This window comes from Terrapene carolina, unplaced genomic scaffold, assembly GCF_002925995.2.
Source record: "Terrapene carolina triunguis isolate 2854851 unplaced genomic scaffold, T_m_triunguis-2.0 Scaffold62, whole genome shotgun sequence".
Taxonomy (NCBI): Eukaryota; Metazoa; Chordata; order Testudines; family Emydidae; genus Terrapene; species Terrapene triunguis.
The window spans coordinates 48,416,789-48,442,992 of NW_020664413.1; the positions used below are offsets into that span (position 1 = coordinate 48,416,789).

The 26,204-nt window shown below is 38.5% G+C and overlaps 1 protein-coding gene across 1 annotated transcript in view; it reads left to right on the plus strand.

The window, feature by feature from the left end:
* The window catches only part of COL3A1 (collagen type III alpha 1 chain), a 70,856-nt gene that overhangs the window by 33,000 nt on the left and 11,652 nt on the right, over window positions 1–26,204 (plus strand). Inside the window, exons 6-40 of the mRNA XM_024198087.3 lie at window positions 1,171–1,233; window positions 1,849–1,902; window positions 3,259–3,312; window positions 4,491–4,544; window positions 4,719–4,772; window positions 5,456–5,509; window positions 6,132–6,176; window positions 6,438–6,491; window positions 7,529–7,573; window positions 9,076–9,129; window positions 9,989–10,087; window positions 10,248–10,292; window positions 10,413–10,511; window positions 12,023–12,076; window positions 12,245–12,352; window positions 13,616–13,669; window positions 13,773–13,871; window positions 15,339–15,392; window positions 15,813–15,911; window positions 16,122–16,175; window positions 16,291–16,344; window positions 17,454–17,507; window positions 17,991–18,044; window positions 18,712–18,756; window positions 18,874–18,972; window positions 19,076–19,183; window positions 19,644–19,697; window positions 20,629–20,682; window positions 20,789–20,842; window positions 21,559–21,612; window positions 22,112–22,219; window positions 22,380–22,433; window positions 22,952–23,005; window positions 24,618–24,779; window positions 24,917–25,024. Of these exons, the coding sequence (XP_024053855.1) occupies window positions 1,171–1,233; window positions 1,849–1,902; window positions 3,259–3,312; window positions 4,491–4,544; window positions 4,719–4,772; window positions 5,456–5,509; window positions 6,132–6,176; window positions 6,438–6,491; window positions 7,529–7,573; window positions 9,076–9,129; window positions 9,989–10,087; window positions 10,248–10,292; window positions 10,413–10,511; window positions 12,023–12,076; window positions 12,245–12,352; window positions 13,616–13,669; window positions 13,773–13,871; window positions 15,339–15,392; window positions 15,813–15,911; window positions 16,122–16,175; window positions 16,291–16,344; window positions 17,454–17,507; window positions 17,991–18,044; window positions 18,712–18,756; window positions 18,874–18,972; window positions 19,076–19,183; window positions 19,644–19,697; window positions 20,629–20,682; window positions 20,789–20,842; window positions 21,559–21,612; window positions 22,112–22,219; window positions 22,380–22,433; window positions 22,952–23,005; window positions 24,618–24,779; window positions 24,917–25,024 (2,412 nt within the window). The remainder of the gene's footprint in view (window positions 1–1,170; window positions 1,234–1,848; window positions 1,903–3,258; window positions 3,313–4,490; window positions 4,545–4,718; window positions 4,773–5,455; window positions 5,510–6,131; window positions 6,177–6,437; window positions 6,492–7,528; window positions 7,574–9,075; window positions 9,130–9,988; window positions 10,088–10,247; window positions 10,293–10,412; window positions 10,512–12,022; window positions 12,077–12,244; window positions 12,353–13,615; window positions 13,670–13,772; window positions 13,872–15,338; window positions 15,393–15,812; window positions 15,912–16,121; window positions 16,176–16,290; window positions 16,345–17,453; window positions 17,508–17,990; window positions 18,045–18,711; window positions 18,757–18,873; window positions 18,973–19,075; window positions 19,184–19,643; window positions 19,698–20,628; window positions 20,683–20,788; window positions 20,843–21,558; window positions 21,613–22,111; window positions 22,220–22,379; window positions 22,434–22,951; window positions 23,006–24,617; window positions 24,780–24,916; window positions 25,025–26,204) is intronic.

Here is a 26,204-nt window from a genome sequence, read left to right on the forward strand (position 1 = left end):
AATATTAACATACTTGTAATTTTCTGGGACTAATTTTGCTGTCACTTGCACCAGTTTAAATCTGAAATAACTCCACTGAGTTCACAAGAGTTATTTCATACGAAGAGCAGAATGTAGTCCACTATGTCCTTTGACTACCCCAGATGTCATTTAATTTTTATGGTGTAGTATTGTACCACTTAAGAAAATCAGTGCATTGGCTAACATTCATGAATCCCTGCCAAGTATCAGAAATATAAATTAAACAGTTAGAAGTCCAAAAAGGTGTACAGGGCATAAACCTTTTCACAGCATGAAGGTTATGTTGCCAAAGCACATCCTGCCCTAATGGATTGTACATGTGCATGTAATACCAAGCATACAGAGAGAAGAAATTAGCATCTAACAAATGCTGATTTTACTCTCAAATTAGTTATAGAAATCCAAAAGTAGCACAGGTAGAATATCCTGCAGGTTTACTGGCACCATTTGGCTCCACCATAGTGGGGCCTGGGTTTAGGAGCCCTCTTGCACCTAACTGTGTCCAGACTAATAGAACTCATTTGCATTGAGGAGATGAGGTCCTTGGGTCCATTAAGGAAGCTGATACTCTTTTACCCTAGGAATATTCCTTGCAGCAGATTTATGAAATGTCCTTGATACTTGCCTTAGAGCAAGTGGTTTATCCTTCATTTTAGCTGGACAAAAGGCAATATAACAACATCCTTTTGGGGTTTAAATGTCTAGAGGAAAGAAATATTAACCTGGAGTAAAGGGGTGGAATCAAAAGGACCCCCTTCTGAATCAGTTTAGGCAGAACCTGTATTGTATGACTGCAGTATGCCACTGCAAAACACCAAACAAATTTGATTTAAGTCTTTCCTGGAGAGATTGTAAATGCTGGAGATTATGAGCCACAATCAAAATACACTGTACAGTCATACAGTGAAAGTACATTCTCTTTCTGCTGGGTTTCTCTAAGATACTAAGGTTAAAATTTATTACAGTTCTCTCATTACTGATAGGAAATTTTCCACCATCTCTACTATATTTCATTGCAGACTTCTGCTCTACAGCAATAGGCATCTATACTGAATTGTCTTTTATTGTCAACCCTGCCTATGGTTATGATCCTAATAACGATTATAAATAGATTTTGATTTAATTACTATTTTTATATATACATTTTAGCAAGTTCCAGGAATGCCCGGCCCACCTGGCCTGCCTGGCCCACCTGGTCAACCAGGCTCACCCGTAAGTAAAATTCAGTCTTGCTATGTACATCTTATCCCCTGAAATATACAGCCCCTGTTCTCCCTCCTTGAATTTGGGCACGTTTTCAACCAACAAATCTAGATGCTGAGAATTTTATGACTATGTTGTGTTCTTTTATTGGTCTGTAATATAACCTCAGGAACAAATGACTCAATATCAGATTCTGCCCTTACTTAGACCCTATGCATTCCCACTGAAATCAGTGGAATTATATGGCATGTAAATCGACATAGACTATGATCCCTAATGATGCTTAAATTCTAATTTTACTTATGATTCACTGATAATGCTCCAGTCTCTTAATTCATACATAAATTTAACAGCCCTAGTCATCTAAAGTGAATCTGGAAATTCCAGTGCATGTACAGCAATATGCTATGAGCTTTGGGTTTTTTAATGTGGATTTCCATTTAGTGGAGTAGTTTCAATCCATATTGCTCAATTGATTATTTGATCTGTCAGTTTGCTTCCCTCTGGTTGTTCAGTAATTGTTCTGGGTGAATTATTTATTATGATTATGAAGGTATTGCAATATGTAGCAACCTCCTGGGGAAAAAAACAGTGATTTCTCAGCTGTGTTCTTCTACATATCAGGGTGGTCATGGATACCAAGGTTCCCCTGGTGAGCCTGGACAACCTGGCCCTTCTGTAAGTATCACTTTACATTACTATGCACTTAAAAGTCATGTTCTTGCAAGCTGTCCATAGACATACGCTTACCTTGCCTGAGTAAGGACATTAGGATTGATCCCTTAAGAAATGAATGGTAGAAGGAATATAGTCTATGCAACTTTATTTGTTCAACCTTTTAAACAAAGAAACAAGTCACACCAGACTTTTCAGTAGAATGTTAATAATCCATATGAATGCATGTAGGAAAAATTACTACACTTTGGGTCTGATCCAAAGCCCATTGAAGTCAATGGTAATCCTTCCATTGACTTCAATGGGATTTGGATCAGGCTTTATGAAAGGAAGACCTGCAGAGAAGCAATTCGCTATGTACATATTCATTATGGACCAAATTCAGTTCTATGGTGCACTAACCATTAGGGATGAGCAGTATTTGATGCAAACCATTTTTGCTCACGAAAATAGAGACAATTTTGGAAACCCTTAGAACCATTAAATCCATTGCAAATTCTCTTTTTCATTGCTGATCAAATTCCTCTCCTATTTGGCTGAGATTTATCCATTAGTTCACACATTCAGATACAAATCTCTCATTTCACTCCTGTGGGCTCACAAAAGTGACTGGAACTTGATTAAACAATCTATGACATTTAGCTAGTTACTGCTTTTCATAGGCCTACCACAAATAGTAACAGGAAGAATATATCTGTGATGCATTTAACATTTATGGAATAGTTTAAACCCACATCAGCTGAATACTAGATAGGACAAAAACCTAGGCAGGGTTGAATAGAGGTCTAAAAATAGTGATTGCATACATGGTGATGCTGGTAAATCCTCTTAGCTGTGTTGATTTCAATGGACTATGCCAAATTACACGCCCAATAATCCTTTTAATCCCTAGAAGTGAAAGTCCCCCTGCTCCAGTCAGAGTGGGCATTAAGCAGTAAACTACGTGAGGGTTTAGGGATGGAATTAACCCTGCTATCTATGTGTTGCCTGTGTAGCTGCAATGCATTCCCTCCTTGGCCACTGTTCCAACTCATGGGCAGCAGGTTTCTGATTCCTGGATCTACATAGTCACAAACGTATGACCCACTAGTCCAATTCTGCCCTGTTTTGAAACCCTTCTGCACTGGCTTATTTGGAGCCATAGAGAGACCCACTCTGTGGAGTGCAGTTAGTCAAATGCCCCTTTGTCCACCCCTGTCACATGGGCCAGACCTCCCCACTGGGTGGATTTAACCCTGAATGACTACCCACTGTATTTACCAAACCTGTGTATTGCAGCTGTGCGAATAGTTCATGACTTTTTAATACAATTTTTATTTGTACATGATGGAAGGAAATTCATCTTTATTTTGTTTTCAGGGACCTCCAGGACCCCCAGGATTACTAGGCCCAGCAGGTCCCCCAGGAAAAGATGTAAGTTCAATGTTACAGTATGTAATGGAGGAGGATCAAAATTCCTGCATAGTGTTATTAAAGCAGTGTCTATTGGTACCACTCTGTTTAAGTATCTTTCAGGCTATCACATGTAATCCCCTGATTTGTACATTTCATAATATGTCTGTAAAAATTTGCTCTCGATTAAAACTTGGTATGAAATGTCTCCTTTCCAGAGGAGTTGTGACAATCTCCGGCCCCTTATTACACATATCGTAAATAATACGTAGGCACCATAAGTGAGGTCAGGACTGAGTGGCTGATTTGACAGTTGCTGTGAATTACTTTGCATTGGCCAGTTTTAGTTGTAACCCATAGTTTAGTTTACTATTTGTGGGTTAACAACTTAGAGTGTCTGTGCTTCTATTGTAGTTCCAAGCTTTTATGTTTGTTTGGGGGGGTTGATCATTTCCCCAGAGTGTGCTAAGGAGATACATTGATTTTTTTTCTAGATCCCAATATGCAGCCCTTCATATTTGTCACCTCTATTTTATGCGAAGATCTTACATACTTGACACCTGGCACTGAACTCATTAACGGCCTGATCCATAGCCCAGTGCAGTCAATGGATGACTCCCATTAAGTTTAATGAGGTTTGGATCAGGCCATAAATAGACAGGCAGTGATAAAGATAGGATAGAACCTACTTTTGATATGTGCCTGAAATCTTGTTCTGAGCCACATTAACTTTGAATCTTTGGGAAATGGGTTCTATTGTCATGAAAGACCAGGTGTTGGCTCACAACACCAGATAGATTATTTTGCATGGCTATCGTACAGAGAGACACAATCAGTCAATAAAAGTCTTTGTCCCTTTTGACTGTTTCTCTATGTGTGGTAAATATCAGAGGCATCATGAAGCTTCTGTGATGCCACCATTTCTACAAAGAATAGTGTGGCTAAGACTGGAACGTACTCCTTGTTCATCAAAACATTTGATGAGAATGGATCATGAGCTGTGACGGGCTTCTAATGTAAAGACAAAATTGTGCTATGAGACAGATTTCACCCTGGCATAAACTGATGTGACCCCCTCCACCCATTGATGTCAATGAGAGTTGCAGCAGCTTATTCCAAGGTCTGTTTAGTCCTGTATTACTAGTTCTTTGCCAGAAACTGAAGTAGTAACAGAGCAAAACTGTTTATTCTGTCCATAGGGAGAATCTGGAAGACCAGGCAGAACTGGTGAGCGTGGATTACCTGGACCAGCGGTAAGAAAGAGCCCTGAGAGAGCTCTTCTGAATGAAAAACCAACTTATTATTGATTTTGCATTTTGTTAACAATACCACCAGACTGACTATGCTACTTAATATATATTAGTTTATGTGCTTCATTACTTCGCCATATTTCTAATTTACATAGTCTTTTACGCTTATATGTTTAGGGCCACAAAGGACCCCCTGGTATGCCTGGATTCAATGGAATGAAAGGTCACAGAGTAAGTATTATTGTAAGAGTATTTTTGAGTGAAATACTCCAACTGAATCATTATGCAACGGGCACAAGCACTCCCCTTTGCAGAACTTTTGGAAAGTTCAGATCTGAACTTCACAACTGGCTCTTCTCTCAGTAATGGGCCTTTTGAAAATCTAAAACCCTGGCCATGAACACCCTACACTTAGGGAAAGTTCTGATCTGGTTCAAAATGTGCCCCTTTGTCCCATCTCTGCTTATTTAGATTTACCATTGAGTTACCATTAATACTGATGACAAATAAATTACCTGGAATGTATTCTTAATTACGAGCCAAATTTTGATCCCCATATTTACATTGTTGAGCAGTTACCCACATGAGCAGTCCTTGTGAAATCAATGGGACTATCCGTGGCACTAAATTCTCACCTATGTAATAAGGAGTTCACAGTCTATTTCTAATCATGCACTGATCATCTTTTGCATTTTTATGTTCCTGTAACATTTTACAACAGGAGTCGTTAAAGCTATTTTGATTTTCTGGTGTATTACTATTTAAACAAATATAAGCCATTTTCCTACAATGTAAGATTTGTTGTTAGCTTTTCAGGTTAAAAAAAAAAGGATGCACTTGAAGTTCAGTATTGATCAAGGATTATCAGGGTTTCAAAGTACAAATGAAATGTATGTTATTTTTGGTTCCCTTAGGGCTTTGATGGAAGAGATGGCGCCAAAGGTGATAGTGGTGCGCCTGGTCTGAAGGTAAAGTGACTTTGTTGCAGCCTCTAGAAAGTATGTAATTTTACTCTGAATCAATAACATAACTGTATTTTGCATATTTGCTTCTGTAAAACCACTTACGCTTTTTAAGTCCTGGCTGATCATGTCCATATAAATAATCAGTTACTCTAGGGGAGTCTGTTGTCTGCAATTGCAGCATATCTCATCTGATTTTATAACAGTAACAGACAGAAAAGATGGAGATTCCCATGACTGAAGAGTATGTTCAACTTTATTACTTTAAATAGATGCTTTACTGATACACTTCAGGCCCAGTTCACCTCTGTGTTACACCAGCTTAATGCCAGAGTAACTCAATTGATTTTAATGGAATTACAGCCATGTAGAACTGAAGTAACACAATGATGGATTGGGCCCCAAGCCTTTCTGTTTTAATATTTTGTGCCTGAGGTTGTTGAGACTTCTCAATCCCCATTGACTTCAGTAGAATCTGAAGAAACTGAATACCTCACAGAAGATGTTTAGCTTCTCAGAGGATTGGGACCTTGCTTGTTACTGTGTGTCATCCCTACAGGAGATCACTAATGAAATATGGTAATAAAGGTTAATTCTGTCAAAACCTGATATTCTCTTTATATAACAGGGTGAAAATGGTCTTCCTGGAGCAAATGGATCACCTGGGCCAATGGTAATTTTTTTCATTATCATTTAATTAGAAGTTACAGTAACTGATACTTTTTCTGCTTAGTATTTCTTACTATCTTCAGCTCCCTTTTGACTTTATTCCTTAAGAGCTTGATCCTGCCACCCTTTACACACACTGAGTACTACTTACCCATGCAGACAGCTCCATTGAAACATTTCTAAGCAAAATAGTTTTCTTCTTGTTGTTTGTTACATGGTGTCTTTGAAAATCTGTCGTCCAAATTAATAATTGTATGTTCTTTAGGGTCCACGAGGTCCAGCTGGTGAAAGGGGAAGATCAGGATCTCCTGGTTCCGCTGTAAGTAATTGGAACAAAACTACAGGATTGCTATTATTTCTGTTGCATGACCCAACAGGTGCACATCATGCTTCATAGACACACAAAATAAAAGCTCCCTGACTCACAGAGCTTACAGTCTACGTTAGATGTAGTACAGCAAATAGTGTATAGGAGGATATGGCAGAATATATAGTTTCTGCAAAATCGTCATGAAAATTTACCAGCCAAAGATCAAAGGTTGTAGTAAAGGGCATACAGATTTGCTACATGCAATGTGTCCTTAACAAGTTCTTCTTTATATTGTATGCTAATATATTATACTTTGAGGGTATAAGTTCAGCCAACCGAGTGGGCAGGATGGAGTAGAGGTCAGCATTGGAAGACTAACTAAACAAAGTGACTGCTGTGGAGAAGAGTGAGACTGTGGTGTCCCAGCTTGGACTAGAAGGGGAGGTCATAATTAACGCCAGCTAATGCAAACAAGTCTCAACCTAAAATATAACAGAACAGGGACTGTTTATGCTAGTGCACAATGTACTGAGCAATGAAGATGTCTGATACATCTACAGCAGAGGTAACAGGCCTTAAATCATTGTTAGTTCTTTTGTGCCACATTTTATCCTTTCTCTGTGTTTGTAAGCTATAGTCATTCTAGAATGCATGACATTTATTGCTGTCTTATTTATTTAATCTAAAGTACAGCTCACACACATTATGTTTTGCTCTATTAAGCATGATTGCTATGCATTAAAGAATTAGTGGTGTCTAATAACATATTTCCTTGTATACCACTATCTTCTTATTACAGCAAAGTGCATGTACAATTGATAGGCACCTTTTGGATATTAGTATTACTACTACTACTACTATTGTTATTTAACATAGTAGGCACCCATACCTGAGGAATTGTGTGTGCCATAATAAAATATATAGGAATGTATGGACATGCAGAAACATGGTTTGAAAGTCAATATCGTTGTCCAATATCAAAATCCTTGGCTTTTCAGCCCCAAAGAGAATGTATAGTATGTGATTATGTTGTATTCTTTTGGTAGGGCGCCCGTGGTAATGATGGTACTCCGGGAACATCTGGACAACCTGTAAGAAACTTAATTATTGTTTTCCCTTAACTATTGTATTGCTTAACTATTTTTCTCTTCCCCATGTGCTTGATGGGCTACAATGCCACCCTTTAATTGGACATGGTTTGCCTTATGAATAGTGTCTTAGGCAATTATAATTTTCAATAACTTTACGCTTGCTATTATGATTGAAACAAAAAACCTTTATTTTTGATGAAGAATAAAAAGAAAATAAGAGAAATCATGATCCTGTAAATCAAAAGGATGTGTATGTATATCCAAACTTTTCTCTAATTATTTACTGACGAAGATAATGGAAACTCTTTATATGGGCCAAATTTTGAATGATTTCATCATATAAGTCACTCAGCCCTAGCGCTAGATCATGATGTCAAGCTGTCTAGAGTAGCTCATGAGCAAGAGTGCCAACCTCAGGGCAGACTGTCAAGGAGCAAGGCACAAACCCCAAACTGGTTGTATGTTCTATAATTAGATTTCATCAACCAAGTAACAAGTGTGAACTCCTATCTATCTTGCCTTTGTGATAGATTGACCCTTACACCTAAAATCACAACAATATTCTGGATACTCCCAGTCCCAAAGGACCAGTCATTTACTGCAGGTCAATTGTACCTCAGATCTCAAACCAAAGACAATGCTTGTAGCCAGTCCTATAATACTAACTAAAGAGTTATTAACTAAGAAAAAGAAATAAGATGATTATTTACAAGGTTAAAGCAGGTAAACAGACACACACAAATAAGATACAGTCTTAGGTTCCAAAAGATAATAGTAGCTGCTATAATATGCAAGCTCTATATGTCCTTTATGGCTAGCACAAGCCAAGCAGTTGGTGATCCCTTGCTTATGCTTAGAAACATTGCCCTCTCCAAATTCCAAGCAGCATCATGATATAGTTCCTTTTTGTCAGGCATTTTTATTCCCTTCCCCCAGAGTTCAAGCTGATGGGATGAGTTCACACGCAAGCCCCCTCTTCATGAATGTGGGGGAGAACAATCAACAAAGTCTTTGTCCTTTGATGCTTCACAATGGCTCATTTGGTTTCAATGGGCCATATAAACCATGAGTTAGCCCAACTCATATAAACCATAAGGTAGCCCAACATTTTTATTTTTCCAACTACTTAGAAACTGTAATAGTAGCAACCATATTCTCCTCTTTTCCCTCTCACATGCTTTCATTCAAGTGATCTGTTAAAATATTTTGTGCAATATCATCTCGATAGTCATACTTTTCAAACTGAAATTATTCAGTTACAAAAACATCCACATCTGATTGAAAATGTACATTGAATAAGGGTAACTAAAGTACAGGTGTGATATTTTAAAAACAGCCACATTTCATCTTCTAGAGTATGACTCACATTTCTTGATATTTTGCCAGATGTTTCTTTTTTCATGACAGAAAAAACCTCTCACAGTCAGGTTTATTTTCAAATTAAGTTTCATTCCATATGACCTTCACCTCTTGTAATAATAACTTTGCCTTCTTTATTTAAGGGTCCCCCTGGCCCTCCCGGAACTGCAGGATTTCCCGGCTCTTCGGGTGCTAAGGTATCTATTTGAAGATCTATTTCACCATATGGCATATGCCTCACTGTCAGGCCGCTATCACATTTCTTGGAGGTCTATAGCTGATGTATTTTCATACACAGAATTAGGCAAATCATGCTCACTTCACTCTCACAAGCACTGCCATTGCAACCAATGCATGTGAATGCTATGAGGATTTGTCCCCAGGCCTGGAACATCTCTCACTTCTGCATATGTTTTGGAAGTTTCTCCAGGATATTTTCATGCTGACCTCTAGGCACATTTACAATACAAGTAATAAAATAATCCAGTGTGAAGCTCACCCCTGTGCACATCACTGTCCTTGTAACTGTTGATTTATTTGCCCTTCTCCTTTTTTAGCCCTTCTTCTCTGGAGCATCTCTCTGCTCCTCCATGTTAAATATACAAATTATGTGCTCTTTTTTATTTCTTTTCTTATGTTAAAAGGACTAAATTGCAGTCTTGTTCCTCTAATGAATACTGTAAGGTGCAGGATGGGGCTTTGGCAACTAGGTAAAGGTACTCTGATGCATTCTACCTGCATAGGAAAGAGACAGACACAATGCCTTATAGTGTATGAGGCAGAATGTGCTTTCTATCACTCTTTAGAACTGCATGAGACAATATGCAGTATTTCAGCAAGTGCTGCCCAGCACATATTGCCAAGTTCTAGCTCGCTGTGTTCCCTTGGATCAGTTACCTGCCCCTTTGCTCAGGATAGGCTAGTGTCAGCATTCTGCCTGGGTCCAGCAAAGGTGCACTGGCTGAGGAAGAGGTAATGAGGCTAAAATGTTAATATTATCCATTGGGAGCAATACTAGAGTGAGTTCAATTTGCTCTCATATCATCTTCTTCATAGGGTGAAGCTGGTGCTCCAGGTTCCCCAGGCTCTGATGGTACCCCTGGACAAAGAGGAGAACCTGGTCCACAAGGTCATGCTGGTGCAGCTGGTTCTCCTGTAAGTAACAAACATCACATAAGTCCTTGGAAATGTTGTGCTGGTTATACAAACATATTGTTATGATTACTGCCATACAAATTGATGTTTGCAAAATGCTATGGAATTTTTGGATTTAAGTACAATGTTATAGCATTGATTAATCATTTCTTCTTTCCAGGGCAATCCTGGAAGAGATGGAAACCCAGGTGGTAAAGGTGAAACGGTAAGTATCCCACCAAATTGTCATTTTTTGCTATGTTATTGGTTGGGGTTACAGTTTTGATTATGCAGTATTCAGTAATACCATGCTTTATTCATATTAGCGTCCTTCAATCCCACACAGGGCCCTGCTGGTATTCCTGGTGCTCCTGGGTTGAGTGGAGCCCGTGGCCCTCCTGGTCCGGCAGGTATTAATGGAATTCCCGGACAAAGAGGCACGCCAGTGAGTCACCAACATTCTTTTCATTACTAAGAGAAAACAAGGGGATAAATTCCCTGTCACCTACAACAGTGCAAACCCATGAACACCAGTGGGGTTGCACAGGTATACAGGGAGTCCTCAGACGTATGACACAATTCGTTCCTCAGAATTGCATTGTAAGTCAAAACATTGTAAGTCAAAAACGCTTTTCCCATAGGAATCAATGGTAGGAAGGGGGGATTGATTCCTGAACCAAGGCTTAATACACTGTTTTCACCACAATAACCCAGTTTTTTTGTACTAAATGAATTATAAATTAATAATGTTGCAACAACAATGTATTTACTGTGCACTGTATTCAAATAAACACATAAACTTACATATGCTGCTCAGAATGCCGGCAACAGGCTCAGAAAACCAGGGCGAACGGCACACGTGCTGAGCCTCAGCCAATCACTGTTCAAGCTTTCTGATTGGCTGAGCCCGGAGCCGGGAGCCAATCAAAACAAGCGACAACCCTACCTGGCAACAACCTACCCTCCTGATTCAAAGCCAATCAGAAGCGACCCCTTTCCGTTCCATACCAGTATAATGCAACCAGGAAGTGATTTCAAGCAAACTTTATGCAAATCGAGCATCCTAAGGGCGAAACAGGCAGTCAATTGAAAAGTGACGTAAGTGGCGTCCGATGTAACTCAGGCGTCATAAGTCCGAGGACTCCCTGTATGTGACATAAGAATATGGCTTAGGGAGTTCTGTTAGAAGCCTTCAGACATTTCCCATATATTTGAACTTGCCTAGTCAATTCTACCATCCCTTTGCTATTGTCTATTATAATTATCCAACCAACAAAACAGAAAAACCACAGCAAAGCAAAAACGTTGGTAATAATAATATATTGCAAAGCCATAGTAAAATGACTGATTTTTGTCCACCATAAATATTCCAAGTATTGAACCTTATTGACATAGTTATATCTCACTTTGGGTTGTAGAAGGATGTATCTGGATGGCTACTCAGATTTAGACTCACCCCATTCATCCATTTCTAATTGTTACATATAAAAAATTTCATCTTTTTTATTTCTGAATTTCCTTGGGCCTGCCCCTATGAAACCTACTCATAGTGTGTAAAATAATTATTCTTGTATTAACATTGAAATTAACGTGCCATGTCCTGACAGAATTACTTCATAATTCCTCAAACCTTATTAATGCAAATTTCCATTGGCATCAAGCAAAACTGACATCAAACTCCCAGTGATGCAAAAACAGAATGAAACCTAGGGTTTGACCCAATGGAAGCACTCACCTGAGTATGGGTATACAGGATCATATCTTTTATAGAGAGGATGTATAACCAGCTCCAGTAGGAGTCTTCCACTTCTGTTTCACTCCTGTGAACAGATAAACCATAAAAATGAGCTGACAATTTAAATGCTGAGAGATATATTTCTTATTATTATCGTTATTTAACAAACTACTGAAATATTCTATTATGTAGAAGTGGTAATGGAAATGTGTTCTGTTTAGGGTGAACCTGGTAAGAACGGTGCAAAAGGAGAGCCAGGCGCACGAGGAGAGCGTGTAAGTGATTTTCTAAATATTCTGATTTCTTTAATGCATCATCATGTTTTACAAGCTTATTAATAACAGGCCAAATACAGTCCTTACCCCAGCCAAAACTTCCATTTAACTCAGCGAGAGTTTTGACTCCACACAATATGTTTTCACTTGTTCCTGCTTTGTCACTAGGGTGAAAATGGTATTCCAGGTGCTGGTGGTCCTCCTGGTGAAGAAGGCAAAAAGGGTGCTAATGGTGAGCCAGGCACAAATGGGTTACCTGGAACACCAGGAGAAAGGGTAAGCCACTCCAAGTCACCACACTGGGTAGTTAAATCATATGTCACATACCATGTACCAAAATCTGGGATTCAAACTTTGAGGAAAGTCTGAATCTAGATAGATATTGAACCAAACTTCCAGATGTGAACATCCCACATATTGGAAAAATTCAGATCCAGATCCTAATCTAGATCTGCTCTGTATGGCTTGGGACTTTCCTTACTTTATAATACATTAAAGTTATTCTTCTTTTGATAGCTAGAGGGTTATTAATCTTGAAAAACTGGTGTTTCTACCCAAGATTTTGAACCGAATAAGAACACAAGAGAACAGAAAAGTATAGTATAACATGTATGAAAGACTCCAAAGACAATCCATTTACAATTTGTAGAATGACACTCCATCAATTAAATTGAATTCCAGCAGATCAAATGAACATGACAAAGTTTCAGCTCTTGAAAGTGAAATTAAGGCTGATTCATCCATATTCAGGATAATTAGTTGATTCTTCTGCCAACAGTCTTTTAAAAATTAGATGCTACTGGTTTGTATAGAGTTTTATCATGGATTAATTATTGAAATAAATTGTTCCAGCATCATCAACAAAGACAGCCCACCTAAAACAAATTAGAATTGAGATTGATTCAATTTTATATTCACTAACTTTGAAAGTATTTTGGAAAGTTGTGAGGAAATCAGAGATGCACAGTGAACAAAATAGGAGGAGGTTGAATGCATGAGTGAACTGCAAATGGAATGTTGTCTTAAAACAATGCAGACAATAGTAACTAATGTCATCAAAACATTGCAACCAAGAGGCCTTCTTAAAGAATGATAGAGAAGGAAAATCATTTTTCAAGGCTGAAATATGTTAATTTTTTACCATGAATTTAAGGAAATCCTAAAGAATAGGGCCTATACCAATGCCCATTGAAGTCACTTAGAGGACTCCCTTTGACTTCAGTGGACGTTGGATTAGACCCAAAGTGCACTGTGCATACAGAAAAAGGATCTTGAATCTGTACAGCCAGGATGGAATGTCATCTCCATCTATCTCCTTCACTGAATATCACTAAAATATGAGTAAATGTGGTTGGTTGAGAAGCATCAAAGTTTGTTATTACAACATTTAAAAAATATTTGGATCTATTTGTGTGAACAGAATGTTGCACACGATCTTTCAAGAAACCAGAAGATGTTTTTGATTGTCTCTGTTACATAGGTAGACTTTGCCTGTTATTTGATCCACAGGACTAAAATGTCTGCTCTCTTGCTTGGCAGGGTACCCCAGGTTCCCGTGGCATACCCGGTAGTAATGGACTTCCAGGAGAAAAGGTACATGCTTTCCCAATTTCATAAAATCCATTATAATAATGATCATTTAAATAGCTTTATTTACTTATTGTGAATGTCCAATGTCCTTTTAAAAAAAATTAAGGGTCCTGCTGGCGAACGTGGTAGTCCAGGCACTGCAGGTCCAAGAGGAGCTCCAGGAGAACCTGGACGTGATGGTGGCCCTGGTCTTCCAGGAATGAGAGTAAGAGAGAACATTCTTTTAATGTGTTATTAAGATAATTTGATGATAATCTTTATTACAGGTGCCTGAGCTGGTTTGCTACAGCAACCAGGGCCAAAGCTCCAGTGGGATATCAAACCTTTTTTGAGATTTTCAATCCATGTCAATATCTATTTTATGTATTTAATTACTGGTAATTATATTTAATTGTACACCCTGTGCACTTCGTGGTTGTGGTTAAAAATGGAACTAGAAGTGCAAAAAATACTTCAAGGATGCTCCTTCTTATGGGATTTCCAACCCAGGTGTTGAAGCCCAAGAGAATTAAACAATCTGAATAAATTTTGGATAAGTATTCAGACTTCTAGGTGCTTAGCTAAACCCCTGAACCTTTGACTGTTTGCCACCATATCTGAATTTCAATTAGTTCAAAATCCTTTCAGTACATTTTGGTGATTTTCAAAGCAATGAGTTAAATCCTTTCCTCAGTGCATTAGGGAGTGTCTGAAGTTGAGTATTGCATACTTAGGGTTGTAGTAGCCTCCAAAGCTGCCCTCGTGCCCTTCCACAGAAGTGTATTTGGTCAGTGGACCATATAATACCAAATCAACCAGCACTGACCTGCCCCACTCCCACAACATATCTCCACAGTTGGGAGCAGGAAGACTATATGAAGCTGCACTCCGTAGGATGCAGGAGGTACCAAACTGCTCAGGTTACAGCATGGCTCTTATAGGATTTGACTTTATATAAACTTCCATTGGATAATTTTATATTTAATCTAATTTTATATAAAATATAAAATTTGAACATTATTTTTTCTGTTACGAAGCCTTTAGTATTTGCAAAAAAAAATGCAAATGTGCTGTTTGGTCTTTGGCATATAATATGTGATGCCCACAGACTCAATCAGATAGAAGTTATAAGGCATTAGCCATAAAAAGCAGAAAAGTACAATGTGCTATACTGAGAATTAGTGGGTACTGGTGACCAATATTTGTATGTTCGAAAGTCAGCAACCACTGATTTTCCATACAGGCTTATGAGTTATTACATTTTACACACAGTAAAATAGTTTTTATTGGAAATCAATGTGACTTTCAGACATATAATGTGACATATATCATATATTTGGTAAACTGAAGAGCAAAGCCAAAGTTACTAAGAATGTGCTATTAAATGTAGTTGTTTGTAAACAATAGGGACTTAATGAAAATGCTTTCATTGCCTACTTTAATTTTAAAGTATGATGACTGCTTTTTTAGTGCCTAAAGCAACTTCGTTCCCTCTATCGAATATCACAGAATGGGCAGAATCCCTACTAAATGAATTATTGATCAGCTAGTCCCTTGTAAATCCAATGGATTTCTTTAGTGAGCCTGAAATGGGTTTGTAAAACTAACTGTAAATAATGGTATCTCTATAGAATGTAATCTAACAACATTAGTTTTTTCACTAAAAATTAACGTACTTTTTCTTCAAATGCAGGGTTTGACAGGAAGTCCAGGAAGCCCAGGACATGATGGCAAACCCGGCCCTCCAGTATGTACATGGCACAAATATTATATGATAGTACTCTCACTGGGCTTGCCTTTGATCTCACTTAACACCATTATCACTCCATTGGAGTCCTGGTGTGAAATGTAGGTGAGATCAGAAACAAGTTCATTAGTTGTATTCTGTGTTAATTTTACAGTGACCAATTATTCCGTATGTTTTTCATTGTAACCGCACTGTCCAGACCTTGTTATTTAACATTACTATAAACACTGACTCCTCTTCCATGAGAGTTTAAGCACAATTTTAAAAAATCATAAAAGTATATTTCAAATGAAAAGTTAGCCAAAAATAACATAGTCTTTGCTCACCTTTTAATTCTTTCATTTGATTTTTTTAACGTTTCTCTATTGTTTACATAATCATTTGTTTCTTCTAATGGTCACTATCTCTCGCCTGCATCAGGGTAATCAGGGAGAATCTGGCCGACCTGGCCCTCCAGGCCAATCAGGTCCACGAGGTCAACCAGGTGTGATGGGTTTCCCAGGTCCTAAGGGTAATGAGGTTAGTGTAATTCCTTGACTTAAAAAACATATACTTAATGGGCCAGGTCCTCTGCAGTTGTAGATCAATCTAGTTCCATTGACTTTGATGGTGCTATATTCATCTAATTCTGCAGATGATCTGGCCCTATACCTATGAAACTCTCATTTTAGCTAGAGGTTGAATTAGAAACATGCATTTTAAATATGTCTGGTCTTTCCCTTTTTAAAGGGTGCGCCAGGAAAGAATGGAGAAAGAGGTGGCCCTGGATCCCCTGGCACACAGGTCAGTTTCATTTATCAGCTTCTCTTTAGTAGTAATTCACAATGTCCTCTGTGATTTTAATCCTTTTAAAAATTGCACTGATCCATAATCACAGTCTAATTTTGTGATTTGATAGGGTCTTCCTGGAAAGAGTGGTGATGTCGGCCTCCCAGGTCCTCCAGGAGTCGCTGTAAGTGCAATGTCCAGTGCCTCAAAAAATAAAAATCTTGGAACAGCTGATTTATTTTCTGTAAAAAACACGTGTTAATATTTCCCAAACACTCTTCAACTGCCTAGTGCTGGCGGTCAGCAAAGGGAGTGTGAACCTTGAGAGAGAACATTTTCTTATCTGATAGAGAAATTTCCCATTAGTTAGGAAGACAGAAACACCCGCTGGACTCACTTGTCTTTGTTTGTTTGTTAATAAGTACTCGATAGTTTGTTAAAGATAACTAAGACAGAAGTTCTGTTGATATAAACTGAAGTGAATGGAGCTGTGCCAATTTAAACCAACTAAGGATTACTGGAGAAATTTACAATTTCCTTTGGCAGTTTACCAGTGCTAAAGTTAGGTAACCTGGGTGCTGTATTAGGCATGTCTATGAAGGTAGTCTTTCTGCTGGAATTTTAGCTGATGATAAGAGAGGAAAGATGGAAAGAATCGTAGCATGAGCTCGCAGAGGTACTGGCCTCAAGAATTCACAATGCCTCTTGAATGCAACAGTATGAGCATGGATGAGTTTGACAAGATGGCTTCCCCCTTTAGAAGTGGCACATAGCAGTGCTTCCCTGTCTACCTGCTCCTTCTGTGAAAGCTAGCAGAGCTAGCCTAGAGTAGCAATTTCATTTAGGGCAGCACAAGGAGTGCCATTATGTGATCTCTTCCTCCATCCTCCAGTGACTTACTCACACAGTTGAGTCCCTTGTGTATTGGAAAGACAGCCATAAAGCAACTTGTGAATGTCTTGGGAAGTTTTAATATTTTTGATTTTTTTATACTACTTTCACAGTAGACTTAATGTTGCAGACCTTATTCATTGTAAAAAAAACAAAAAACAAAACAAAACCTTTGACTTTAATAGTTTTGTGAGAGTACAGTCAGCAAGATCAGAAGGGTCTGATAGTTACAGGACAAAAGCTCAGTGGTGCGAATGGTTCACTTTTATGTTTTCATTTTTGTCTAATTTTGTGGCTTAGAATATATGTGGCATTTTAATTACAATATGCATATGTTAAGAATTCTTTTATGTGCTAGAATGATGTTGATGAATTTTGTGTTGCTTTTTTGTTTCCTTCCAGGGTCCTCCTGGTGAAAAAGGAGAGGCGGGATCTCCAGGTCCATCTGGCTTCCAGGTACTGTTCATTTCTTTTATTGCTTCCAATGCAATTTTTTAAAACAAGCTAACAAATAACGAAGTAGAACTTAAATATTTCAGTTAGGACTTGTTTTCTCATGTTTTGAAGTGAGAAAGGTCAACCAAGATCTTCATGTAAGTTAGCTAATCAATATCTGGCAAGCCTGACTGACACCACGAAGAATGATGATGGATCAATGGGTTATCTATATCTGAATCTCTGGCTTTCCAGTTACACCTTCCTCATTTGCAAAATATTAGATACAATTACAGAATTAGTTCTGTGTCAACATTTTCTCTGACTTTGGAGAATGCACAATTTAGGTTGGAAATCTTCAGTTAAAATAAATAGCTCTCAGGACAGTTGTTCGGATTCTGCTTTTCTCTAAATCACCATGAAATATCAATCATATATAGATATTTCTATCTAGGTGTATATATAAAATATTTATTTATGAAGTGGTGTCTTTAATTTAAACAGGGATTACCCGGTACTGCAGGTCCATCTGGAGAGAGCGGAAAGCCTGGAGAACCAGTAAGTTGTCCTTTCATTTTTTGGAAATCAAGAAATCAAAACACGAATATAAGAACAGCAATTCCTTTCAGGCCCCCTTTTCAGATGCAAAACACCTTACACATAGAGGAATCTGTATTTTTGTGTTCTGGGAAGCTGTGATCCATCACAGGGTCTTTGTGCCTCACCACTGAAGGCCTTATTGAGAGTGGGTGGGTTGGACGGATGCAACTAGAAGGTTGGGGATTTGTTCAGTGTATCCATGATAGCGAATCTATTGGCCAACCCCCTATCAGAGTATGAAGGGGGTGGAGCAGATACCGTGGTTACTGAAATCATGATGAAATCTGTCATACTGTGGGCACATGTGAGCTAACAGTGCTGATACAATTGCCTCATCTCCCTTTTCTACCCCAGAGATACCACCTGAAAACACGCCCTATGACAGCACTCTTAAACCTGAGGAGGCCACTATATTTTGACATCCATCTCTGGAAGTACCATCTTCTTGAAAATGGTATTTCCCAGAATTAGATCATAATAGGAGCCAAACAGAGGTAGTTTGTATGATCACTATCAGGGGTAAAATGTGAAGGAAATGAGATGCCAAACACCATTTTTTTGAGATAGGTTTACTGTGTAAAATGTAAAGTGTATGAGTTAATAATATTTCTTGAATTGTAAACAGGGACAAAGAGGTGAAAATGGAGCCCCTGGACTCCCGGGTACTAAGGTAAGCATTGCAACAATATTTCCATGATTAAATATTTGAAGGAGAGAAGGTAAATAAATGCAGAACCATGATACAGGCCTTGTGAACAAAGAACTAATGCATGTTTCTTTATGGCAGGGTGAAAATGGTCTCCCAGGTGAACGTGGTCCACAAGGTCCTCAAGGTTCTCCTGGAGCAAGAGGTGGAACAGGTCCTCCTGGCCTAGAAGGTGGCAAGGTACCTACTTTATGCTCAAACCCTTCACTGTGTTACATGAATCATTCAGGTTCATTCAGGTGCACCTTCAAATTTTATCTATATTTCCTCATTACACTTCTAGGGTCCTGCTGGTGCACCTGGCCCTCCTGGTAGTGCAGGGCCACCTGGTTTGCAAGGAATGCCAGGAGAGAGAGGAGGTAACGGAAATCCTGGACCCAAAGGAGAGAAGGTGACAACTCTTTTTCTCCTACTAATTTTGTGAAATTACCATTTTAGCTTCATACCAAGCAGTAGGTTTGTGCTGAGTACCTACAGTTCCTACTGACTTCAGTGAGAGCTAAAGACACACAGCATCTATGCAAATCAGGACACATATTTTAAAAGGACTACAGTATGTGAAAATGCTGAAGGATTCTCGGCTGGGTGTAAATCGGCATAGCGCCACTGAAGCCAATGAAGTGATGCCAATTCGCACCGAAGGAGGATCTGGCCCATTGTTTCTGCTCCTGTGTGTTGAATGGATTTTGAGTTTTACAACTGATTTCCATGTCTGACTGTGTATTCTTAGGCAGAATGTTATACTGAATGCCAGATTTGCATTGCCACAGTTAGAAAATCCAGTTATCACAATACCCTTGTGACACTTTCCTCAGTAATTTTCTAAATCCCTTTTGATTTATGTTTGACAGGGAGAGCCCGGTGGCAGAGGTAGTGATGGCTTCTCTGGTAAAGATGGACCAAGGGTGAGTATAACCTCTCATAATGTATGAACATTCTTATTACATGTGACTCAGCTTCAACAGCTGTTGAAGAGTCATTTACAATGCAAGTAAAGTTCTAATGAATGACCATCATTTTGACGTGAACAGCAAACCTCATCATGTCCAGGGGAAATGATTTTGTTAGTGCAAGTTTATATTTGTAAAAAAATTAGATTTAATCCTTGTTCTCATAACTTACATTTTTGATCGTGCAGGAAGATGATATAGTATAAAATAGACTCTTGAAGCTTACAGATAAATAAGATTCAGTTACTTGGGGAAAACATCCAGATAAAAGTTGCTGCTGGCTTCTCCAAAGTTAGCTGGCTGAAGAGGACAAGACTGAGGTGTGGGGGAGAGGAGTATATAAAGACTTTATGAAGAATACTTCTACAGCATGTTATATATAGTAACTAGATGAAATATGCAACTTCATCCAGCACATGAAATAAACCAGGCATGGGGCATCAACATGCTGAGTCACAATAAATATAAAAAACTAGTTTATGTGAAAGTTATGGTTGCCAAGGTATGTTAGATTTTCAGCATTAATAATGTACTCATTTGATTGTGCCCACTGAACTCAGTGCCAATAATAGAGTATAAAAATGGATGATGGACTATGGAATCATGAGAAATTTGGTAAATTGTCTGGAGGTAAAGCTAAGTGAATGGGTAACTTCCAGTGTACCAATGGAAAGACTCCCATTGACTTCAATGGACATTGAATCAGGCCCTATATTGGGAAAACAAAGTCAAGATGTGTACGCAATCCATCAAAGTGTCAATGTAATAGAGAAGTAGATTATCTGCTATTAAAATAACTAAAAAATCATATATATATTGAGAGTGAGATGCAAGTTTTATTGATCACAATACATGAAAATAATACTGTTATTTTCTAATTGTGTAGGGTCCTGCAGGTCCCATTGGGCCCCCAGGTCCAGCTGGCCCACATGGAGATAAGGTACTTTATAACCTTGTGTTGAAATGAGGGCTTTTGTATATACGTCTGAGATTTCCTCCTTAGATGGAGGAATAATTCTTAAACAAACATCTTTCCGTTCTTTCAGGGAGAACCTGGGTCAGCCGGACCCCCTGGTCCTATAGGTGTCCGCGGTGGTCCTGTAAGTGATCGTCCTTTTAGTTCAGTCATAACTCTACTGTAGATTCTATTACCTGGGACAGATTCAGCTCTACAGTTAAGTGATGTCTTCAAGAACAGATGGGGCCTGATTTCAAAAGGTGCTGAGCACCTGCATCTCTTACTGACTTCAGTGAGATTTGTTCGGGCTCAGAACTTCTGAAAATCAGACCACTTATTTTTAAAGCTATGAAAGATACCAGAGAAGTGGGAGAAAGTCTGAGATGCACAGTTTCTTGGTATTTTCATCTCTGGTGGAAAATATCACTAAATAAATAAATAAAATTAAATCCTGAAAGTTTTAAACTATTAGTTTGTTTAATGGCCTAATTTTGTATGTTTTCTATTTTAATAATTAAGTAAACTTTTCAAAATTCACTTATTTTGTGGTTTTCCTTTTCATTTTGATAAAATGGGCCAGATTTTGATCTCAGTTACACCAGGGTGAAACTGGAATAACTGCACTGAGGACTTACGTGGATGTAACTGAGAACAGGATTTGGCACAATGCTGATAATTATCAAGAGTGACATAATTAAACAGTTTGAAAGTATAAAGTTCAGTAACCACATTTTAATTTTATTTCAAGTAGAGGCATGATAGAGTAACATGATCCATGTTCTCCAAAGAGTTCTCACACATGAAGTGTGAAGAATATTTTTCTCATTCTTACATCTAGGATATGTTTCCTTTCTGCAGGGTGATCGAGGTGAACAAGGCCCCCCTGGACCTGCTGGCTTCCCTGGAGCCCCCGTAAGTATAAATACCAAACAAACTTGATACTCAATTTTTATTTTTAATTCATGTTAGTAATAACTGACCATATTCGTGTCCATCTTAGAATGATTTACCAAGCATGGCATGACAAACTATAACTCTATATTCCATTTCTACATTTAATATGTATTTTTAAGTATTTCCCTTGCTTACTTAAATAGCCATACTTCAAGATTCCCATCCCCCTTCCCTATCAAATTCTCTTTAGTGAGATTTAGAGCAAGAGACACCTATCAATACCAGAGTGCAACCAGAGCTGAGTTTCTAAATTGTGTGTCAGCTCCTTAGACACGAGAATCTGGGTCTTGGTTCTGATCTCACATTGGATTTATATTATCCATTGCCTTCAATGGATTTATAACTTATAGCCATGTATTCTTACTTAACAAGTGGATACATCCAAGGAAACTCAACTACCTTCTGTCTCATAGCCCTTTTAACAAAACATAATTTATAAGAATTTATTTGAATACAGGGACAAAATGGGGAACCTGGTGGAAAAGGAGAGAGAGGCCCTGGTGGTGAAAGAGGTGAGCCTGGTCCCGCAGGAGCTGCAGGTCCTCAAGGAGGCCCTGGTGCACCAGTAAGTATTCATTGCTACCCAAATTCAACTTCAAATTTCATTCAGGTGTGAGATCAGTTTGAGCTGTTTGAAATATATAATGAATTGACACATCTTAGAATCTTATCTGTTGTTGGCTGTTTTTCATATCAGGTTACAATATTCTTTTCATTCACTGTAGGGTCCAGCTGGTTCCCAAGGAGCAAAAGGAGAGCGTGGTGCTCCAGGCGGCCCTGTAAGTATTATCCTTTTCTATCAGTAGACAACACTGCTGATTATTATTGGGGCAACAACTCCAGCACGATCTGCAGCAAGCACAGGGCATTGGTGGTCTTGGACTGGCTTTGGCATAACAAACTTCTCCTGCACAGGAGTAGGCTGGAGTAACTAAGCAAAACCATCTATGGCCTACTCCAGGTCACCTGGTATTTTGATCTGAAAGACCTCCTTGACAATTTTTCTTAGACACTGAGATATAGCTGAGATCGTCTAGTGCCAAAAGTTAACATTGGGACTGTATGTTTAGTTATCATGGAAATTTATTCAGCCCTTGCATAAAATGGCTAAATATCACCCAGCATTGCTCTGTTCCTTGCCTAACGCCTTTGCCATGATTTTGAAACCACAGCAGAGATGTATTGTGTTAGGAAACTCAGATACCAATCAAACTTCTGATAGTCCCTCATCCTTTTTCTTTCATGTTTTGTTACCAATGTTTTTAAATTGACCACTACGCTTACTTATGCTTTTCAGGGTACATCTGGTTTCCCAGGTGCTAGAGGCCTGCCTGGTCCCCCTGGTAATAATGTAAGTGTATACTTACCTTGCTGTTATATCAAACTCATATCACTATTACAGTACATTGACATAAATAATACACAAGAAGTATACTGAAATTAAAGTTGTTTCTTTGTCTTAACTTCACAAAAATGGGCTTATCCCCATCTCACTTTGCTTTGGATGGCAATTCTTTCATTTCTTGTCCCGATAGTTCTTGTACTTGCTCCGCCAAAGCTTATTGAACTCAGTGAGGTCTCTCCATTAACTCCAGTAGAGTTTGGATTATTTATTTATCTGTTTATGGTGGTCATAAATGTCCTATTCTCTCTCTTGCTCTTTATGATGCAATAAATGTACAGTTTAGGATCTTGACTTGTAGTGTTTTCTTTTCACCCAAAGCCTCCTTTTTTTCTAACAGTGATTTTAAATTGTGTTCCATAGATCACAGTTGATCCTTTGGGCCCTTTTTGGTTGCCTGCAGAATGAAACAATTTTAGAACCAAGCAATTAGAGGTAGGGGTATTTGGAAGGAAGATAGTCCATAAGAGCATCATTCCCTTATGGAGGTGGCCCACAATGTGAAGATCAGATAACTGCAAATCTACACTATCCCATTATAATCACTATTTCCTGCATATTACACTTTCCCAAATTTTTGTAGACCATCTCTGTCCCAAGAAAAGCGATTCTATATTACACTTGTTCACACCATATGCACCTTCTTCTACCATAAATACTAGACTATGACTTTGGATTCTTTTTTTTTAAACAAACTGAAAAATTGACATGGCAAAAGTTGGATAAATCAGCTAAATTCCATTTAAAAAATTAGCATTTACCCACAGTTACCATAGTCATACCAAGTGAGAAATGACATAAAAGTTCCTGCTTCCTGTCACACCATGAGATTTTTCTTAACAGATTTTTTATGTCTTTTCAATATTCCATAGTCACAGACAGACCCAAATCAGAGTTCTGCTTAGAACTCTGATTAGAAAATCATGACCATGAGAAGAATATTTATATATAATCCACCCCCAGTAAATACTGGATAATAAAATTCACATTTTTTTGCCCTTATCTAAAGCCCTGTGAAGCCCACAGGAGTATTTCCATTGATTTCAGTGGGTTTTGGATCTGACTGTTTATTGAAAAGATTTCATTGCACACATGTCCCATCTCTTTGATACCGGGCACCCCATTCCAGGGCTATGATACAGTGACAGCAAGAGTACTAGAATCTGTTCTGGGTGGGTGATTCCAGAAATCAACCACTACCATCAATATGTAGGAATCCCTCTGGCAGAGCCCTAGTATAAAAAAATGCAGTTCCACTTCCACCCAAGACTTAAAATATCGAGAGAAAAAAAATCTAGATTTAGGTGAGGGGATAGGCTTTTATATAAAAGCAGGCCAGCCTTTCCAAATATAGGTGCCTAAAGCGAGGCACCTAAGTCCGCATTTAGACACCAAAACAAGTGATGTATTTTGCATAGGTGCTGAGCTCTCACAGCTCTCACTTACTTTAATGGAAAATGATCTGTGTTAAATTGATCATGATGAAGTAGTATATAGTGTTGACTCATCTAGTATATTTGATATTGTATCTGAGTCATCTCTCTTTAAAATTCATTTATAGGGCAATCCAGGGCCACCTGGTAATGTTGGAGCTCCTGGAAAGGATGGTGGTCCTGGTCCAGCGGGTAGCACTGGTCCGGCTGGTAGCCCTGGAGGTGCTGGTCCTAAAGGTGAGCCTGGCCAACCAGGTGAAAAAGGTTCACCAGGTTCACAAGGAGCAGCGGTAAGTAAATTATTTAGCGGTGTTCATTAAACCTGTGAATAGGAATTTAATAAGTATGTCATAAACAGAAGATAATGATTCAAAGCCATGTTTTAACTGAGTACCTAACACTTATTTATTTGAAATATTGTTGACAGGGTCCACCAGGTTCACCAGGCCCCTCAGGTATAGCTGGTCAACGTGGTACTGTGGGACTGCCAGGCATTGCTGGCAGATCAGGTAGTCCTGGCCAACCTGGCCAAAAGGTAAATGAAGGCTTATTGATGTAATTTACCCTCAAAGATAATGCAGCTGACATCATGCAGTAAATATCTAATAGAGCTTCAGCCTTTCACAGAATCACAGAAATGTAGAGCTGGAAGGGACCTTGAGATGTTTTCAACTCCAACCCCCTGTTCTGAGGCAGGACCAAGTAAACCTAGACCATCCCTGACAAGTGTTTATCTAATTTGTTCTTAAAAAACCTCCAATGATGGGGATTCCACAATAATCCTTGGAAGCCTATTTCAGAGCTTAATTACCCTTATAATTAGCAAGTTTTTCCTAATATTTAACCTACATCTCCCTTGCTGCAGATTAAGACCATTACTTTTTGTCCTACCTCCACTGGACATAGAGAACATTGATCACAGTCTTCTTTATAACAGCCCTTAACATATTTGAAGACTGCTGTGAGGTCCCCCTTCAGTCTTGTTTTCTCAAGACTAAAGATGCCAGGTCAAGACTAAAGATGCCAGGTTTTTTTTAACCTTTCTTCATAGGTCAAGTTTTCTAAACCTTTTATTATTTTTGTGGCTCTTTTCTGGACTCTCACCAATTTGTCCACATCTCTCCTAATGAGTGGCCCCCAGAATTAGACATAGTTTAATGACAATCCTGAATTCCACATGTAATGAATGTGACAAACTTTCTTGATAATAGGCCAAATCCTGAAGTCCTTATATGGTTTGGATTTAGGCAAATTCCAACTGATGTCAAAGCTGAGTGAAAATTGAGTAGGGACTTCTACATTTGCTCCAGTAGTTAGAGAATGGCATGAACTGTAAAGTTACTATCCAGACTAAATTTCCCCTGTATTGAATGGTACTTGAATCTGGGGTTGTCTTTGATCTCTACTACTAATATTCTTGGATTGTTCTGAGGATTATCTAAAAAGATATGAACATCCTCACACAACTGAAAAACAGAATAATTCACTAGTAAATCTTCATAAAATGCATCAAAACTCTGACACATCATGTCTCCAGTTGTACCACACTTCTCTGTTCTCTTTAACCCATCATTCAATGGAAAGGCCCATGCAATTCATGAGTAGTTCTTCAGTATTAACGTCACTCATTACCAGCTATTCATTTGCTTAATTTTCATTATGTACCTTGCTCAAAAAATATAAAAACATCACTTTCAGACCCTCACAGAAGTTGT